At 38.3% G+C, this 20403-nt stretch overlaps 1 protein-coding gene across 2 annotated transcripts; it reads left to right on the top strand.

The window, feature by feature from the left end:
• Positions 1-3490: 3490 nt before the first annotated feature.
• On the top strand, positions 3491-9598 carry LOC110788052 (COBRA-like protein 7). 2 transcript variants are annotated; one of them, XM_021992696.2, is made up of 2 exons: positions 3491-4216; positions 7882-9598. In XM_021992696.2, exons 1-2 carry the CDS (start codon positions 3631-3633, stop codon positions 9291-9293), a joined length of 1998 nt encoding a protein of 665 aa, XP_021848388.1. In that variant the 5' UTR covers positions 3491-3630; the 3' UTR covers positions 9294-9598. The 2 variants fall into 2 exon arrangements, with proteins under 2 accessions (XP_021848388.1, XP_021848389.1); XM_021992697.2 differs by lacking the exon at positions 3491-4216 and adding an exon at positions 5806-6531.
• Positions 9599-20403: the final 10805 nt, after the last annotated feature.

The following is a 20403-nucleotide window of genomic DNA, read 5'->3' as shown; positions in this document are numbered from 1 at the left end:
TGATTATAGCCCCGACACTGACACGGAGTACGAAATATAATTAAAACCGGAACTTTAGTTCACTGTTCACCTCAATTGGAATATAATTAAGGCTTTCTTTGTTCGATTTATTTTGACTTATTTCAGACAAAACAAGTCCAGATAAGGCTCTGTTCTATTAGACTTATTTTGACTGAACTTATATTATATGAACTTATCTGAATTTATCTGAACTTATCTAGATCTGAACTTATCTGAAATTATTTTATCTGAAGAAAACTTATTTTGTCTAAAATAAACTTATTTGTGTGTGAAAATGTATGAAAAAAACTTATATTACCTGAACTTATTTTGTCTGAAATAAGTCGAACAGAACAGAGCCTAAGTGCAGTTAAGTTCAGATAATATAAGTTCAACAAAAATATGTTTTTTTTTTTTTGATATTTTAACAGACAAATAAGTTTGTTTCAGACAAAATAAGTTTTTTTTAAAAAATATAAGTTCAGATAAGTTCAGTTAAGTTCAGATAACTTCAAATAAGTTAGATAAGTTCAGATTTTATAAGTTCAGTCAAAATAAGTCCAATAGAACGGAGCCTAAGTAGCAACTCAATTGCTAGCGAGTCTGCTAAATTAAGTATCACTGACAGTTCTTAATTTAATCGAATAATTCATCGTTCTGCAGACTTGATATTGTTTTCTGATTTATGTTTTAAATGTTGAACGTATTTCTTAAGCTAATTTATGATAGAGTTATGAGAAAGTTTGATTACATTGATGCTTATGAAGGAGTATTTATACAACCCTCAGAATATTACAAAGTCAATAATAAACATAAATAAGAAAATTATATTACAACTAACTATATACTACGTATATTAGTAAATACATTAGGATAAAATCTATGTACTAAATTAAGTTATTCTGATTGATTGTAGTCTATCAATTAATATATTCTAAGTTTATAATCAAGGAGATTAATCATCTCCTTGATATTATTGTCGATAATTTAAGCATCATGAATGTTCCTGCTTGTATAATCAGAGTTATCTTAAATACGGAGCATTTTGGAAGCCCGGCCTGTTTTAATCTTGAAAATTGGTGTCTCACATAATGCTGCTTAAATTAGCTTAAAAAATGCTAGTTTTTAAACTCCCTTGTTTAAAATTACGCAGAGTCTGTTAAAAAATAGTATGAATTCTATTATAGTGTATTTTTTAAAGGCTGATTCGATCAATCATAAATGGGATATTCAAAGAAGCTTTAATTTGCACATTATAAGACCTCTTTTTGTTAACCTTGCCTTTTCCCTTAACCCATGCATAAAACAAACCTTTATGAATCACAAGTCAATAATTACATGATTGCTTAGCTAGTTTGAATATCTGTCCATATGAAAATGAGAACATACACATACTGTACTACTGCTTGCTTAGCTGTAATCACAAATTTATGTGATATATTACCAATGCTAAAATATCAACTTGTGTTCTTTTGTAGAGACTAGAGAGGATCAAACAGGCAAATCCAATGATTACAATGTGGTTGACCCGTGTAGGATATCGATCTAACAAGTTTGAACTTTGATAATGGTTGAAGTTTAATTCTCTTGAGGCGTAGAGTAAAAGACCATATTATCACATTGGTATATTCAAAAAAGGAGGGAGAATGTTACAACTTACAAATATAATGTGTCTGTCACAATTTGGGATAGGGATTTAGTAAAGGCTATGAATATATATATGGAGCATAGATTTACCCAATGTCATATAATCGAATTCTACATGGATACCCGTTAACATATTAACATTAAGCTTCCGATACCCGAACTTTTGAATAACTAATTTGTTTGCATGCATAGTAGTTGTTCTTTCATTTTTTTTTCCTTTTCAATAAAACAAGATCAAGTGCCATATCAGGCCGTAATAGCATATTGGTTAATCCCGTTCAAGTTAACGGGTTAGACATTTTGAGAGTGGGTGAATAGTAAGTGATAAACTCACCGGGCCGTACACAAATTCATACAGGAGAAGATATTAGCCACATATAAGTCTGACATGATTCCATCTTAAAATCAATTGGTGATGGTTAGAGTAGCCAAACAATCTTATATATTAGTCAATCTCTCTATTACTCCACTATAAGATAACTAGTCTCATATTGACATGTGAATTAAACCCTTGACGGTTAAGAGAACTCTCCTTCAAATTGCTCAAGTGCGATTAAATCCTCCATATTTTATTGAAATGTGCAATTCTTTTCATGAGGCCTTGTTTGGTATTTATTATTTCATGTAAAGTGGCACACGAGAGTTACGGACTTGTAACATGTTTATTTCCTATAAGTTCGAATTCACATACTTCGTTACTGTTACGGTGGGTTGATGTAAGTAGTGATAGACTGAAAGTAAGTGTTTTGGGCCGTCTGTCTTAAAATAGCAGGCCAAGATGTGCTGGATGGGAAGCTTTGGGCCTTTCATTATGTACTTCGTATATCATTCAACAGGACCGGCGTCCCAGGATGAATTGATATTTGAGGAATATTGGTAGCTCAAACAAATTTTTAAAATTTATATATAGTGTTTTTGGTGCAACGTGCATAGATACTCGACTATTACCAACAAGCTCTTGAGCTAGTGGTAAAACCAAGGATACGCAATATAAGTAGAAGGTCAAAGTTGTATGTAATTTGTGATTTTTTAAAGAGAAAATCATCTCCTCCAATTTTAAGGTTGTGGATAATTCGTCGAAAAAGTATAATGAGGTCATTAAAGATGAAAATAAAATAAAATATAAGGTCCTTAATGGTGAAAAATCCAAAAGTAAGTCTCCATATATATACTTAACTCCTACATTTTGGCTGCTTTTTAAAGCGAATGATTTCTTTACTAATGTATGCAGCTTCGTAATTACTCACTCGTCAAAGCCATAGAAAATCCTCCACAATTTCCTAAACAAGATATTTTTGCAAATTAGATACTTTTTTAATGTTTTAAAATCTCTAACTTTACTATGAAACATGTCACGTGACACTTACCAACATAGAGTTGACTCAAGTGGTAAGCAGCTTGATGCCGCTTAAGGGAGGTCTCGGGTTCGAGCCGTGCCGTATGCAGAAACTCTTGTTGAGAGACTCACCCACCATAAGCAAGGTGTGCGACACGAGTCGATCCGGATGTAGTCGGAGCTAAGCTCCGGATAACCGGATGTGCTATGCGTAAAAAAAAAATGTCATGTGACACTTTATATTTACGACATAAATAATTTATGGCAAATTACAACTTTATCACTTTACTAACATGACAATAAAATACACCTTTAAACTCGACTCGGTCAAGTCACGAAAATGCAATTAATAAAATTTTAAAAGTCTCATGAATCATGATCGACAACAAATCAAATTTACTTCTTCTAGTGTATAAAAAAGGAAGATCGTGGACGTGACACCCACGTTGAGAGTAATTAGAAGCCGGCCACACCTAATCACAGCTTCTACTCGATCGATCAGCTAATTAATCAAATCAAGCTTCTTCCTCTCCTGTCTCCACTACTACCCTTTCTTCCTCTCATCAACGTGCATTTCTACCCTTACATTACATTATAATTTCAACTCTTCCATTTCTCTCTCCATCTTCATCAAACCATAATCATCCATGGCGCCCGACCGCGCCATCATCTCTACCCTCCTCCTCCTCCTCCTCCTCATACTCTCCCTCTCCTCAGCTCAACCACTCACCCGAATCCGCCCCAAAAGCCCACCCGCAGACGACGAACTACCCCCCGCACCCGCACCCGCCCCCTCCTCCGACCTCTGCAATGGCATTTGGCTATCCTACACTTTTACATCCGGCAAAAAAATCCACCCTATAAAGAAACTCCCTAAACAGCCTTACAGCTTCAAATCAGAACTCACCATTATTAACAACGATGAGGTTGCGCTTAAGTCATGGGAAGTGTATGTTGGGTTTCAACACGATGAGTTCCTCGTTTCCGCCTCTAATGTTGTCCTTGCTAATGGATCGAGTCTTCCGGGTCTTGTGGGTGAAGGTACGGTGTTTGCCGGGTACCCGGTTGCTAATCTTAAGACAGCGATTCAAACTGCTGGGGATATGGATCAGATGTCGGTCAATGTTGAGTTTGAAGGGACACAATTTGGGGTTGTTCCTCCTAGAGTTCCTTTGCCTCATAATATTTCACTTGTTAATGATGGTTATATTTGCCCTAAACCTGTTCGTGAAGGTATGCTTTTCTCCTCTCTCTCTTGTCTCTATCTATTACGGAGTACTTTGGTTGTAAAACTGTTACTCCATAGTTTGTTTTTTGTTTTATTTTAGTGGATTCAAACATGTGATCTATCAGGGGCGGAAACAAAAATTATACATAAGGGCCCAAATTTTAACATATAAATTTATAACATTGAAAAGCAAAAATTTAATAAGAAAATCAAGTATAAAATTGAGGGAGGAAAATAACCACTTGAGCTATACTAAACATGTGCTTTTATACTGCATATTTAATAATTAAACATATCATGGAGGGCCATGGCTTCTGCCAGCCCCCTAATTCCGCCCCTGTATCAATATATCATATACAGAACTCAAATTACTAGGGCATGATTTCATTGGTGGAACTTCAAATTTTAAAAAACATACGGAATAAACAACAATTTGTAGCGGCATACATAAATATAAATAAAAGAGAATTTAAAAACTTAGAGCATTTTATGTGAATATTGAAATTTTCATGAGTTGACTTATACTACGTATAAGAATTAGCTTGGATCTAGCTAATTTGATATGTAAAGCAGGCACCTAAAATTGTTATAAAAGGTGGTTTATTACAAGATATGGAAAATAACTACTCCGTAAATAAATAATTGCGAGCCTGATAAATTCATGATATGTGCTTTAATTTAAAATATGCCCTCCAAATACATCAATGCTACTTCTAATATATTTCGTATACAATTATACTGAAAATTAATAAGGATAAATGATTACTCCGTACAACTTTTTCCAAGTAACCTGATAAATTTCACGTGGTCATACATGCACAAGTACACAGCCCATGTTGGAGGAATATTTGCCCATATACAAGCCCATTGGTAATCTGCAGGATAGGCTATCAATTTTATACGAAGTGTGAATGAATTATGGAAGTCATTACCTCTCTCCCTTTTTAGGCCCTATTTCTTTGTACTGAACTGAACTAAAATATTTTACATGTGGATTTTTCTATCAACATAACTGCATCAAAACATTTTCCACCTTGACAAATTGGCAACCTTTCACAATAGGATTAGCGGGGCATTTGGTTCGCAAGGGACTAAGGGAATGATATTAAGAAAAGGATAGGGAGGGAATGGAAAGTGGGATTAATTGTTGTTTGGGAATGAAATCGTGATGTGCATTGCACTCTAGGCGTCTCGTGTTCCAGTTCATACAACGTACTTGGTACAATGTAAATGACCTTAGTTATATAGAGGGCTGTAAAAAACTGAACCGATCCAACCGATTTCTGACAAAAATCGAAGTGGCCTGAAAAGAGAAATTTACGCATTCAATCCGCATAAGCTCAATGACCACTTATAACTACGTTATCCGATTATACCCGAATCGTAACCGATCGATGACCCGATTTGATACCCCTGTACGAATTATCTTATCTTACAAGATAAAACCGGTTATTCAGCGCCCAAAAGGCCCAAGCCAATGAGCGTTTTCAGTTTTCAACGGCACAATTCGCGGCCCACAAATTGAAAAAGAAACCAAAGAAAGCGAATGAAAAAGACATTCGTCTCAAACAAGTAGTAATCCACTATCATTCCTCTCACACAGCACAACAGAAGGAAGAAAACCCAAAGAATTTCAAATTCAAAAAAACCACTCCACTCCAAATTCCCAAAATACCCCTTTACTCTGATACAGCTTCTACTCAGCTGTTTCAGACGCGTCTCTCTCTTCTTACACACTATTTCTTCCTCCCCCTCTTCATTTCCTCTCTCCTCCTCGAGCATTCATCCATGGCGCCCAACACCCTCACCCTTCTCCTCCTCCTTTCATCTTTCCTCCCTTTCTCCTTTGCTCAAACACCCGCCGCACCACCACCATCTTCTGACACCTGCAATGGCATATACCTGACATACACCTACACCTCCGGCAAAAAACTCCACCCAATCCTCAAAACAGCCTCCAAACAACCCTTCAGTTTTAAATCAACCCTCACAATACTCAATAACGATGAGGTGGAGCTTAAATCTTGGAGGGCTTACGTTGGATTTCAGCACAATGAGATCTTAGTCTCTGCTTCTAACGCCGTCGTTTCCGACGGAGATACGCTCCCTGCGGTGGTCGGGAAAGATGGGGCTATTCTTGCTGGATACCCACAAGTGGATCTTAAAACTGGGATTCAAACTGCTGGAGATTCTGAGCAGATGACTGCGAAAGTTGAATTTAGTGGGACACAGTTTGGGGTTGCTTCTCCTAGCGTTCCTTTGCCTTCCAATATTACCCTTGTCAATGATGGTTATGTCTGTCCTTTGCCTACTAAGGCTGGTATGAATTTCTTTCTCTTCAGTTTCAAACTTTCAATTTTTAGTTTTGGGGGTTTTCGATTGTTGATTGGAATTTGTGAGTTGGGTTTGTGAAATTATTTTAAAGGATTTCTGGGATTAGGCTGTGCTTGTTGTTTTGAAGATTTTGAGATGTTGCAATTTCGAGTGAAAATGGTGACTGATTTAATTGGGAAATACCGGGGATGATGATGAAATTGATGATGGTATATCGGTATATATGCTTGTGGGTTAAAAGGTTAATTTTTGCATCGGGATTGGATTGGGCTATTGAGTTTTTGGATTTGAGCAAACTGGTTTAAGCATAGAATGTAAGATTGAAACTTGATGTAATTAGACATGTCCATAGTTAGATGATGTTATTGTAGATTGGTTGGTATGTTAGATGGTAAGCTGGTTCTGTTGACGTTATGGTGGTGAAAATGATGAGGATAATGTTGTTTACGATGATACTGATGATACTGACTCCAGAACCATAAGCTTAACTTGGCTAATTGCATACACCATGGCATCTAAATCAATTTTAGATGATAAATTGATCTTTAGCAAATTGGGATAGGAGCTGTATGTTCTAGGAAAATACTCGAGCACGTATAGATTGATGTTTAGATTGATTGAGTGCTTTAGGTAAACAGCTTCTACATCTGTCTTAGTCTTGGGCATTTTGGGCTAGTTAGGAATAGGGTTGAACATATCTAAATTGGATCTGGTTTTAGGGCAGGATGATTGTTGTTGTAGATTGTTTGCTACTTTAGTTTGCTAGGGTGCTAGCCTATTGTGATGGTGCATAGAAGTTCCATGATTAAGACCTCGGATAATCTAATGGACTAACTGAGCATAGGATTGAATCGAAATGATGAGTTTATTTATGATAATAATACTCTCTGGGTTTGTTTTCTTTTGATCAAAATACTGTTCCGATGCAATAGGTTGGCCACTATGGTTTTTTGGCTAAGCATACTGGAAAAAAACTTTGATTGCTCTTCAGCTGTTAGTTGTAAAACTTGTACCCATGGCAAACGTAATTAGCTCCTTGAAACACAAAAACCCTGCTCCTGAACTTTTCTCGCGATGGAGATATTTAAATTAACCTCCCGAGTGATTATTCTCTTATAGAATACATTAGGTTATAATGTCAATTTAGTACATACTCCAATTCTTTTCTGCTCAACATACTTATATTCCAACTGTGATGTCGTTCATAGTTTGGAAACTTGTTTCATATTTGTATTTACAGACTGTTCTGTTCAATTTATCCGATCATTCACTTGTAATGCGTTTTCCCTACAATTTCTAGTAACACGTTTTTATATACCCCCTTTCTATTTTGCAGGAAATGTCACTTTAAACACTTGTTGTGCCCGAGATCCAAAATTCAAAGCGAAGATGACCATAACTGATGACTTTTTGCCTCGGAAAAATGGTGATCTGACAATCATGTATGATGTGACAAAGTCTTACACAGGGAGTTACTGGGCTCAAGTGACTATGGCTAACCATAACCCTTTAGGCCGTCTTGATTATTGGAAGTTAAGCTGGAACTGGATGCAAGGGGAATTCATTGTTGACATGAAAGGAGCTTATCCTGACGTTGTTGATGCAAATGATTGTATTAGTGGCCCCCAAGCTGCACAATACACAGGCCTCGATTGGTCCACTGTGCTGAATTGTCAAAGAAGGCCAACACTCGTTGATCTTCCTCCTCAGTATGCTAACGACACCCTCCTTGGAAAGATACCATATTGTTGCCGTAATGGTACAATTTTGCCACAAGGGATGGATGAAAGCAAGTCCGTCTCTGCATTCCTGATGCATGTTAATAAAATGCCGCCACAGATGAACCAATCTTTAATAGACCCGCCCCAGAACTGGCAGATCAAAGGAATTCTCAACCCGAATTACAAATGTGGACCGCCTGTGCGAGTCAGCCCAAGCGAGTTCCCAAGCCCAACGGGTCTACCAATAAATACGACTGTTTTTGCCAGCTGGCAAGTTGTGTGCAATATCACCAAACCTAAGAATGCTGCTCCTAAATGTTGTGTCTCATTCTCATCATACTTCAATGACTCTATCGTCCCTTGCAAAACTTGTGCTTGTGGTTGTCCTACATCTACTGGTAAGACCTGTAGTACAACTGCACCAGCTATGTTTCTTCCACCTGAGGCTCAGCTACTACCATTTGACAACCGTACTAAGCTATCCGTTGCTTGGGCCCGACTAAACCACCGGTCTATACCAAACCCACTTCCGTGCTCAGATAACTGTGGTGTTAGCATCAACTGGCATCTATTCACAGATTTCAACAAAGGATGGAGTGCAAGAGTCACAATCTTTAACTGGGAAGAAACAGTGTTTGCTGACTGGTTTGTTGCTGCTGAAATGAAAAATGCAGCTGCTGGTTTTCAGAAGGCTTACTCATTTAACGGTACTGTTATGGGTGAGACCAACACCACCATTTTCATGCAAGGTATTGAGGGATTGAACTATCTTATGGGCGAGACTAATGGCACCAGACCAATTGACCCGCGGGTTCCTGGTAAACAGCAATCGGTTCTTTCCTTTACCAAGAAACTTACCCCGGGAATCAGAGTTGCAGAGCGAGATGGTTTCCCTACCAAATTTTACTTCAACGGGGAAGAATGCTCACTTCCCAGCATAATTCCTATCAACAGCGCGTATAAGAAGGGTCCATTGACAATAATTTCTGTTCTTATCGCGGCTTTGGTTCTCGTGTTTATTCAGTAATGACGGAACTTTGAGAATCTGCGCAGATTTTTGTAGCTGCTGCTGCTAATTCTTTCATTCTTTTGTGATTCGGTCAATATATGCTGACTGTTGGCTTATGTGACTGAACTGCAACCACAGTTTAACTGCAGAATGCTGATAGTAGCAGGTTCAGTTGAAACTTGAAAGAGTATATGTGTAATGTTACTGATTGCTAGCTAATTAGATTACCGTAGTACATAATATATTGGTATACAAACATGTGAAACATATTGCTGTAATTCTAAATTCGGGTTTTTATGTATCATTTCTTCATTTCTGACCAACTCTTTCGTGCAATTGCTGTTTCAGGACACTCTTTCTTTCAGATAAGTTCAGGTTTTATAAGTTAAAGAGAACACACCCTTATTAGTTACTCTGTACGCACTATGGAGTATGTTTATGGATGCCTTAATAAGGTTATTACCATTTCCGAAAGGGTGATAATTTTTCGGAGGAAATTTTGTTTTGGTTTATTATTTCCAAGGGTACTTCACTCTGTATTATTTTATTAGCTGAATTTGCTTTGATTAACGAAGATGGATGAAAAAATGCACAACTGCTTAAGATAATGGGACAACACGTAATTTTGGATGAAAAAAATTGGTTCACCAAAATTAATTTTTGACGATTTGCCTGATTAAGCTCAAAATCAAAGCCAGATAAAGAACGTTTTGCTTGGGGTACGAATTTGTGAAAAAATCATGAGTTGATCGGTTGTTAATGAACTTTTTGCTGATGAATACGGAGTAGTACTTTGGTTTTAGCTTAAGTTTAAAATCATTTATCAAACAAGCCTATAAAGTTCATAATTTGTGGCTTCTCAATGAAATTTATGCACCAACTTGTTATCCTTCAAGTATTTTCATTTAGGCTCCGTTTGGTAGGGTGTGAAACGTTTTCATGGAAAACGATTTTTCCCTTTTCAATCATTTTACGTTGTTTGGTTGGGTAAGAGATGGAAAATAATTTTCCATGACTCCCTCAAAGGTGAAAAACCCTTTTCCATTTGAAAGGGAGGGGAAACACTTTTCCTTCTTTCCTCCCTACCTCTCTCTCCTTTCTTCCCCAGTTCCCCTCAATCTTCACCATCTTCTCTCATTTTCCTTTAAAATATCAAACAAATGAAAACTAGTTTGAAATTGTGTTTTCCCTTGAAAAATGTTTTCCATGGAAAATCATTTTACAATGAAAACGTTTTACGCCTTACCAAACAGAGCCTTAGGCTCCATACGTTTTGACGTGAAAAAGGGATTTTCATGGAAAACATTTTCTAAGAAAAACATAATTCCAAACTAGTGTTCTTTTGTTTGTTATCTTAAGAGAACATTAATAGAAAAAGGAAAACGGATATTTCATGAAATGCCCCCGAGTTTTTCCATAATTCACCAAACGCCCATCAAGTTTCAATAATTCATAAAATACCCCTCACAATTCGTACAAATACCCAACATACCCTTACTAATTACGGACCGTTAGTCTGCCGTTAGCCAAGTTTCCAATTCACCCAAATGCCCCTATTCTGAAACTTATTTCACCAAATGCCCCTATTGTGAAACTTATTTCACCAAATGCCCCAAACTTAAATATAACTATTTTGATGTTTCAGCGACTAGTTTTTGTGTTTGAAAGGTAGTTGTTGGTCACGGTTGACTATAAAAGCCCCTTTGCTGAATGGTTCTTGTAAGTTAGATGTTATTTTGATTTGCTTTGCTAATTTCATAAGATTTTTGTCATGAGTTTTCTTTCAAAATCATCATCCACACCCAATGATCGAGTCCACATATATTAGAGTACCTACCAAATTTTGTTATTGTGGTAGGAAATTTGTCATTCGAAGCTCTGATACAACACTCAATCCACAAAGGTTGTACTACAAGTGTGATCCTTGAAACAATCTGAGATGGTGCAAGGGAGTAGTTGAGCAAGAAAACAAGGGGCAACAACACGAAGGAAAATGCGGGGTAAGCTTAGACGAAGGAGAAAGTATTGAAAACAGGCGAAACAGTAAGATGCAAGAAGAATTGAAGTAAATGAAGAAGAAGCTAAAACAACAACAAAAAGTAGTCAAAGTTGTAATACAAATGGGGATATTGATGTTTGTAATTTTACTGTTTGTAATCATGAAGTAAACACAAGTAATGAGAAACAAATTCACATTTCATAAATAATTGATGTTGCATAATCTGCACAAAATACCAAACTGTGAATCATTTCTGTTTTTAGCTTCACTTACAAAACATCGTTGCACCAACTACATTTAATGTTATTTTCTACTCAATGAATATGTGCAAGATCAAAACAAATGTTCAAAAAACTACCCCAAAAAGCATTAGCAGCTATCCAAAAGAGCTTGTGGAACACCACTTCAACCTCCATTCCTACCACAATAACAAAATTTGTTAGGTACCCTAATATATGTGGACTCATTGGGTGTGGAAGATGATTTTAAAAGAAAACTCATGACACAAATCTTATGAAATTAGCAAAGTAAAGTAAAATAACATCTAAAATACAAGAACCATTCAGCAAAGGGGTTTTATAGCCAACCATGACCAAGAACCAGTTTTCAAACACAAAACTAGCCGTCGGAACATCAGAATAGCTATATTTAAATTTGGGGCATTTGGTGAAATAAGTTTCATAATAGGGGCGTTTGGTGAAATAAGTTTCAGAATAGGGGCATTTGGGTGAATTGGAAACTTGGCTAACGGCGGACTAACGGCCCGTTATTAGAAAGGGTATGTTGAGTATTTGTACGAATTGTGAGGGGTATTTTATGAATTATTGAAACTTGATGGGCGTTTGGTGAATTATGGCAAAACTCGAGGGCATTTCATGAAATTTCCGAAAGGAAAATGGAAGAACATGGGTGAATATTGAGGGGAAGGAGGAAGTGTTAGGTTATGATACATATGACAATTCATAAATCATGCGGAAAAAACCATAAACCCAGGAAAACATATTATTTACACATAATCATTTAGCATAGATTAGATGCATACTCTTTGTTGCGTGCCTTCCCTAGCTGCGCCCGAACCGAACAAGAACAAGTCTTTAGGACTCCAAGTGTCGTCCCTCCGTAGATAGTCCACAGCACGTCCGGATCCGCCTTAAGATTGACCAACTAGAATCGCCCTTAAGGTACTATTATTTTCGGCACTTTATAGGCAAATGTGTGACTGAATTTTTCTCTCAAAAACTCACTTTGAATACTTTGAAACTTGTGTTATAAATTGTGAGCCCTAGCCTCATATTTATAGCGGTATGGAAAGGGAATCGAAATCCTATTCAGATACAAATTAATTAAACCTAGAATCCTACAAGAACTCTAATTTAATTAATTTATCAAATAGAATTAGGAATTTAATCATTAACCGAACTCTGCATGTTTTAGGAAACGTGCACGAACACAAACACTTGCACACACACGCACGGCAGCCACGATGGGCCCCATGCGTGCGCGCGAGCAGCAGCCCACTCAGCGCCCGCGCGCGCTGCGCGCTGCGCGCTGCGCGCAGCCTGCTGGGCCTGGCCTTGCGCTGGGCCTGGCGTGGCTGTTTGTGCGGCGCGCTTGGCTTGCTGGGCGATGGCCTGGCTTCGTGCTGGGCCTCATCCGGCAGGCCTCGTCCGATGCTTATTCGTACGATGCGCTTCCGATTAAATTTTCCGATTCCGGAATTCATTTCCGATACGAACAATATTTAATATTTCCGATTCCGGAATTAATTTCCGTTTCGAACAAATATTTAATATTTCCGTTTCCGGAATTATTTTCCGATTCCGGTAATATTTCCGATTCTGACAATATTTCCGTTTCCGGCAATATTTCCGATTCTGGCAATATTTCCATTTCCGATAATATTTTCCGACACGTACCATGTTTCCGTTTCCGGCAACATCTACGACTTGGATAATATTTATATTTCCGATACGATCCATATTTCCGTTTCCGGCAATATCATCGTTTCCGGAGTATTCATTCCTTGCCTGTGACGATCTCAGCTCCCACTGAAACCAAGATCCGTCGGTTCCGAATATTCATAGATGGAGTATTTAATGCTATTAAATACTTGATCCGTTTACGTACTATTTGTGTGACCCTACGGGTTCAGTCAAGAGTAAGCTGTGGATTAATATCATTAATTCCACTTGAACTGAAGCGGCCTCTAGCTAGGCATTCAGCTCACTTGATCTCACTGAATTATTAACTTGTTAATTAATACTGAACCGCATTTATTAGACTTAACATAGAATGCATACTTGGACCAAGGGCATTATTTCCTTCAGTCTCCCACTTGTCCTTAGGGACAAGTGTGCATTTCCTAATTCCTTTGTCGCTCGATGCTTGCTCTTGAACTTAAGGTAAGAGTTGTCATCCTTATTATGTCCAGAGGTGTTCCTCGGTTTCAGAGTTCAACTGATCAAATAGACAGATAATCATAGCCTATGATTCATCCGAGCACGGCCATGCATTTCACAGTTTCTAGCTCTCCGAGTGGCCTTGTACAACTTTTAAGCATCTCATCCCGATTTATGGGAGGACAATCCCAATCTTGCGATCTTGAGATTAGACTTCGTTTGATAGGTGATTACCTGAGCGTTGCCTTTATAGCCTCCTTTTACGGTGCGACGGTTGGTCAACGTCAAAGCAACCAGTTCTCAAACAAGTAATCTCAAATCACTCAGGTATTGAGGATTTAGTGTCTAATAATTTAATGAAATTTACTTATGACAGACTTTCATCTCTTACAGTAAAGTTTCATAGGTCTCGTCCGATACTAGTCTTCCCAAAGTAAGTATCTATGCAAATGATTATGACATTGCCATGTCCACATAGTTCAAGAAGCAGAACTACTAGTCATCTTGCATTCTAATCGTCTAACGTTTTCTATGCATCCAATTTTATAGAAAACTCCGATTAGGGACCATTTTCAACCTTTGACATTCAAGTTCACTTGATAGACATTTCTTAGTCACAGGACTGGTCCTGACAGTCTATCTTGAATATATCGTCAAATTGAAGGGACTCATCATTTAATAAACCACAAATTAAATGGAAAAATGAATTCTTTTCATTTATTGTGAATAATTAACCAATAATGTTTTACAAAGATTTAAACTCTAAAACTTTAAAACATTAAACAGAGACATCAAAGCCATTCTCCAATATGCTTGATTCCCATAGCTGCAGTGTGCGAGTTGTGCTTCGCCTGCGGCAGAGGTTTAGTTAATGGATCTGATATGTTGTCATCAGTTCCAATTTTGCTTATCTCGACTTCTTTTCTTTCAACGAACTCTCGTAGAAGGTGAAATCTACGAAGTACATGCTTGACTCTCTGGTGGTGTCTAGGCTCTTTTGCCTGTGCAATAGCTCCGTTATTATCACAATACAGGGCTATTGGTCCTTTAATGGAGGGGACTACACCAAGTTCTCCTATGAACTTCCTTAGCCATATAGCTTCCTTTGCTGCTTCATGTGCAGCAATGTACTCCGCTTCAGTTGTAGGATCCGCAATGGTGCTTTGCTTAGCACTTTTCCAGCTTACTGCTCCTCCGTTGAGGCAGAAGACAAACCCAGACTGTGATCTGAAATCATCTTTGTCGGTTTGGAAACTTGCGTCCGTATAGCCTTTAATAATTAATTCATCATCTCCACCATAGACCAGGAAGTCATCTTTGTGCCTTTTCAGGTACTTCAGAATGTTCTTGGCAGCAGTCCAATGCGCCTCTCCTGGGTCTGACTGGTATCTGCTCGTAGCACTGAGTGCGTACGCAACATCCGGGCGTGTACATATCATAGCATACATTATTGAACCAATCAATGATGCATATGGAATCCCATTCATTCGTCTACGCTCATCAAGTGTTTTTGGGCACTGAGTCTTGCTTAGAGTCATTCCATGAGACATGGGTAGGTAGCCTCACTTGGAGTCCGCCATTTTGAACCTATCAAGCACCTTATTGATATAAGTGCTTTGACTAAGTCCAATCATCTTTTTAGATCTATCTCTGTAAATCTTGATGCCCAATATGTACTGTGCTTCTCCTAGATCCTTCATCGAAAAACATTTCCCAAGCCAAATCTTGACAGAGTTCAACATAGGAATGTCATTTCCGATAAGCAATATGTCGTCGACATATAATACTAGGAAAGCAATTTTGCTCCCACTGACCTTCTTGTATACACAAGATTCGTCCGCGTTCTTGATGAAACCAAAGTCACTGACTGCTTCATCAAAACGTATATTCCAGCTCCTGGATGCCTGCTTCAATCCGTAGATTGACTTCTTTAGCTTGCATACCTTTTTAGCACTCTTTGGATCCTCAAAACCTTCAGGCTGTGTCATAAACACAGTTTCTGTTAAAACGCCGTTTAAGAAAGCAGTTTTGACATCCATCTGCCATATTTCGTAATCGTAATATGCAGCGATTGCTAACATTATTCGAATAGACTTTAGCATTGCAACTGGTGAAAAGGTTTCATCGTAATCCACACCGTGGACTTGCCTGTAACCTTTTGCAACCAATCTAGCTTTGAAAACTTCAAGTTTCCCATCCTTGTCCTTTTTCAGTTTGAAAACCCATTTGCTTCCAATGGCTTGGTAGCCATCTGGCAAATCGACCAAATCCCATACTTGGTTTTCAGACATGGAGTCTAATTCAGATTGCATGGCTTCTTGCCATTGCTTGGAGCTAGGGCTCGTCATAGCTTGCTTGTAAGTCGCAGGTTCATCACTTTCAAGTAATAGAACGTCATAGCTCTCGTTCGTCAAAATACCTAAGTACCTTTCCGGTTGAGATCTATATCTTTGCGATCTACGCGGGGTAACATTTCTAGATTGACCATGATTCTCACCAGATTCTTCTAAAGATCTCTGAGTTTCATCCTGAATGTCATCCTGAGCATTCTCTAGAGTTTGTTGTTCGACTCGAATTTCTTCGAGGTCTACTTTTCTCCCACTTGTCATTTTGGAAATGTGATCCTTCTCCAAAAAGACACCATCTCGAGCAACAAACACTTTGTTCTCAGATGTATTGTAGAAGTAATACCCCTTTGTTTCCTTTGGATAGCCCACAAGGATACATTTGTCAGATTTTGGATGAAGTTTGTCTGAAATTAATCGTTTGACGTATACTTCACATCCCCAAATCTTAAGAAAAGACACATTTGGAGGCTTTCCAAACCATAATTCGTATGGAGTCTTTTCGACAGCTTTAGACGGAGCTCTATTTATAGTGAGTGCAGCTGTATTTAGTGCATGTCCCCAAAATTCTAATGGAAGTTCGGCCTGACCCATCATTGACCTGACCATGTCTAGCAAGGTTCTGTTCCTCCGTTCTGACACACCGTTCCATTGTGGTGTTCCAGGAGGAGTCAATTCTGATAGAATTCCACATTCTTTCAGATGGTCATCAAATTCATAGCTCAGATATTCACCGCCTCTATCAGACCGCAGTGCCTTAATCTTCTTGCCTAATTGATTCTCTACTTCACTCTGAAATTCCTTGAATTTGTCAAAGGATTCAGACTTATGCTTCATTAGGTAGACATAACCATACCTACTGAAGTCATCAGTGAAAGTGATAAAGTAGCTGAAACCACCTCTAGCATTTGTACTCATTGGTCCACATACATCTGTATGGATTAAACCCAATAGTTCATTTGCTCTTTCTCCAACTTTAGAGAAAGGTTGCTTCGTCATTTTGCCAAGTAAACATGATTCGCATTTACCATAATCCTCTAAGTCAAATGGTTCTAGAATTCCTTCCCTTTGAAGTCTTTCTAAGCGTTTCAAGTTTATATGGCCTAATCGACAATGCCACAGATAGGTGAGATCTGAATCATCCTTTTTGGCCTTTTTGGTATTTATGTTATATACTGGTTTGTCGTGATCTAATAAATAAAGTCCATTGACTAATCTAGCAGATCCATAAAACATCTCTTTAAAATAAAACGAACAACTATTGTCTTTTATTATAAAGGAAAATCCCTTAGCATCTAAGCAAGAAACTGAAATGATGTTTTTAGTAAGACTTGGAACATGGAAACATTCTTCCAGTTCCAAAACTAGCCCGGAGGGCAACGACAAATAGTAAGTTCCTACAGCTAATGCAGCAATCCGTGCTCCATTTCCCACTCGTAGGTCGACTTCACCCTTGCTTAACTTTCTACTTCTTCTTAGTCCCTGTGGATTGGAACATAAGTGTGAGCCACAACCTGTATCTAATACCCAAGAAGTTGAATTAGCAAGTATACAGTCTATAACGAAAATACCTGAAGATGGAACGACTGTTCCGTTCTTCTGATCTTCCTTTAGCTTTGGACATTCTCTTTTGTAATGGCCTATTCCATCACAATAAAGACAGCTTGATGTGGACTTGTCCTGCTTTGATTTAGCATTGCCCTTGGACTTTCCACCTTTCTTGAATGGTCTCTTTCTAGCCTTGAGTAAATCTTTGGCTTCACAGTCCAGTACTATTTCAGCCTTTCTGACAAGGTGAATAAATTCTGCAACTGTTTCTTCTCTTGGTTCACTTAGGTATAGTTGCTTGAAGCGACCAAACCCACTGTGTAGTGAATTGAGCAAGACAGAGACTGCCATCCTTTCGCTTATTGGTGTTGCTAGTAGACTTAGGCGATCAAAATATGAACACATAAGATCCACATGGAACCTCAGTGGGACGCCTACCCTTTGTTTAGTGCGAAGGAGCTGAACATGTGTTTCTTGGACCTCCATCCTATAACACCTGTTGGAAGAACTAACCTTTAGACCAGACATTGATTCAATCAACTCATGGACGTTCAGGTCCCTGTCCTCCGTACTTCCACGACAGATATCCCTCAGATTCTTGATGAGCGTAAAAGGTTCATAGGCTACAAACCTTCTAGCCCAATTATCAGGGATATTGTTCAGCATGAGACTCATAACCTTTTTGAGATCCGCATCCCAGGCGTAAAATCTCTCAGGGGTCATGTCTCTGGCATAGTAGCTTGGCATGGGATGTGACAGTACATACTCAAGTCCATTGAGTTTGACTATTTCAACTAGCTTAGCTTCCCATTCAAGAAAATTTGTCAGGTTCAGCTTGACCATAAGCTCAGAACCCATGATGATGTTTTGATTGTTGTTTGCCATATTAAAACTACAATTGAAAAGAATAAACAAATAAATAACCATTCACAGTTTCTCTTAATAAACTTAAATTCTAGCATACATGCATAATTCAATGTTTATTAAGCATTTTATTCAATTTATGTGTTCCGGCAGGTGTGAATAAAATGATTCCAAGATCCTAAAATCATTGAAGAACTAAGCACAGTTTGTCGACTTAATCCTAGAACATCTTAGGTAAGCAAAAGCCTTTTGCTAATAGTCTAGAAACTATTCTTGGTTGATAGGTACGTCTAAGAACTTATTAGGTAAACCTATCGAATTTGCCACGACATAAAAGGACTCCTTACTTATATCGTTCAGTTTCACCAAAACTAACATGTACTCACAATTATTTGTGTACCTTGCCCCTTTAGGACCAATAAGTAACACCTCGCTGAGCGAAAACTATTACTAGATTGATGTAAAGGATATCCAAGCAAGTGTATATTTTGGCATGGCACCTTTTAACTCAATTTTTAAGTTTGGAACTTAAGGCTCTTACTATGTTGGTTAGATTTTAAGTGAACTAAAATCCTTAATCATGCAACATAATCAAGCTTTTGATCTCATGCATTTTAAGACATATTTAAAACAATAAATAACTTAAAACATGCATAAGATATTTGTGATCTAGTATGGCCCGACTTCATCTTGAAGCTTTGACTTCAAAGTCCGTCTTGAAAATCTCCGTGGGAGGCACCATTTTCTTCAAATAGGATAAGCTATAACTAATTACAACTATTTGATGGTTCGCAGACCATATTTGAATTGAAAAATAACTTTGGTACTTTAGACCAATTACATTCAAATTAATGGTACGCAGACCATATTTTCTATCCTATTTGGGCCATACTAGTCACTTCATAACCTGCAAAACAGTACATATACAATATATACCATTCACCCATTCATTATCATGAATGGCCCACATAGCTGGTTAGTAAAACACATTATGCATCACGTAAACATTTGCAGCAATTAATCAGGGGCACCAATAATCTACCAATTATTCAGTCCTTATTAATTCTAATCAAGTTGTTTTAACCTTAAGGATTTGTAGACCTAATCAAGAGTTTATGACTAAAAAAACGCTCCCACTTAAACCAATAAATTTATATGCTTTACTAATTTTAAACATAAAAATGTATTTCTAGTCTAACCGGAAACATACAAATTTAATTAAAATTTAAAGCTCATATAAATTTATAATTGAATCCAAAAAGTTTAATTTAATTTCAGTCGCATTTAAATTAATTCATGATTTTAATTTTAGTAAAATAATTAGAATAAATAACATTTATTATAATTATAATATTCAAAATTAAAATCCAAGAAAATAATTTAAATTATTAATTTTAAAATTAATTAAAATTACGTGAACTGAAATTTTCAAATTAAACATTCAAAACGATCTAATCGTAACGCAAACACCCTACGCGTTGCACGCCCATGGGCCGCACGCACACAGCCATTGCTGGCCATGCGCGCGCAGCCCATGCGCTCGTCGCATAGCTGTTGCATCCCCATCGCAAGCCTCCGCACGCATTGGTGCTCGCTGCGCGCGCCAGCGCTCATCGCACGCGAGCTATCGCTCGCAGTGCGCGCGCGACATCGCTCGCTGGGCGCGCGACATCGCTCGCTGGGCGCGCGAGCCATCGCTCGCTGGGCGCGCGACATCGCTCGCTGGGCGGGCGACATCGCTCGCTGTGCGCGCGAGCAATGCTAGGCGCAGCGCTCGTGGCACGCGAGCTTGCGCTCGCTGCGCGCGAGGCTGCGCGCACTTGTGCGAGGCAGCGCGCGTTGTGGCGCAGCTCGCTTGCTGCCCACACGCGACTGCCTTGGCTCGCCCCTCGCCCATGCCCATTCGTTCATTGCTCGTGGCACACGACACAAGGCAGGGCTGCTGCCTTGTGCTCGTGCACTACGCCCTTGCT

Source organism: Spinacia oleracea, chromosome 3, assembly GCF_020520425.1.
Source record: "Spinacia oleracea cultivar Varoflay chromosome 3, BTI_SOV_V1, whole genome shotgun sequence".
NCBI classification, from domain to species: Eukaryota; Viridiplantae; Streptophyta; class Magnoliopsida; order Caryophyllales; family Amaranthaceae; genus Spinacia; species Spinacia oleracea.
The sequence above is the reverse complement of the archived record's forward strand: the minus strand, read 5'-3'. Positions and strand labels throughout refer to the sequence as shown.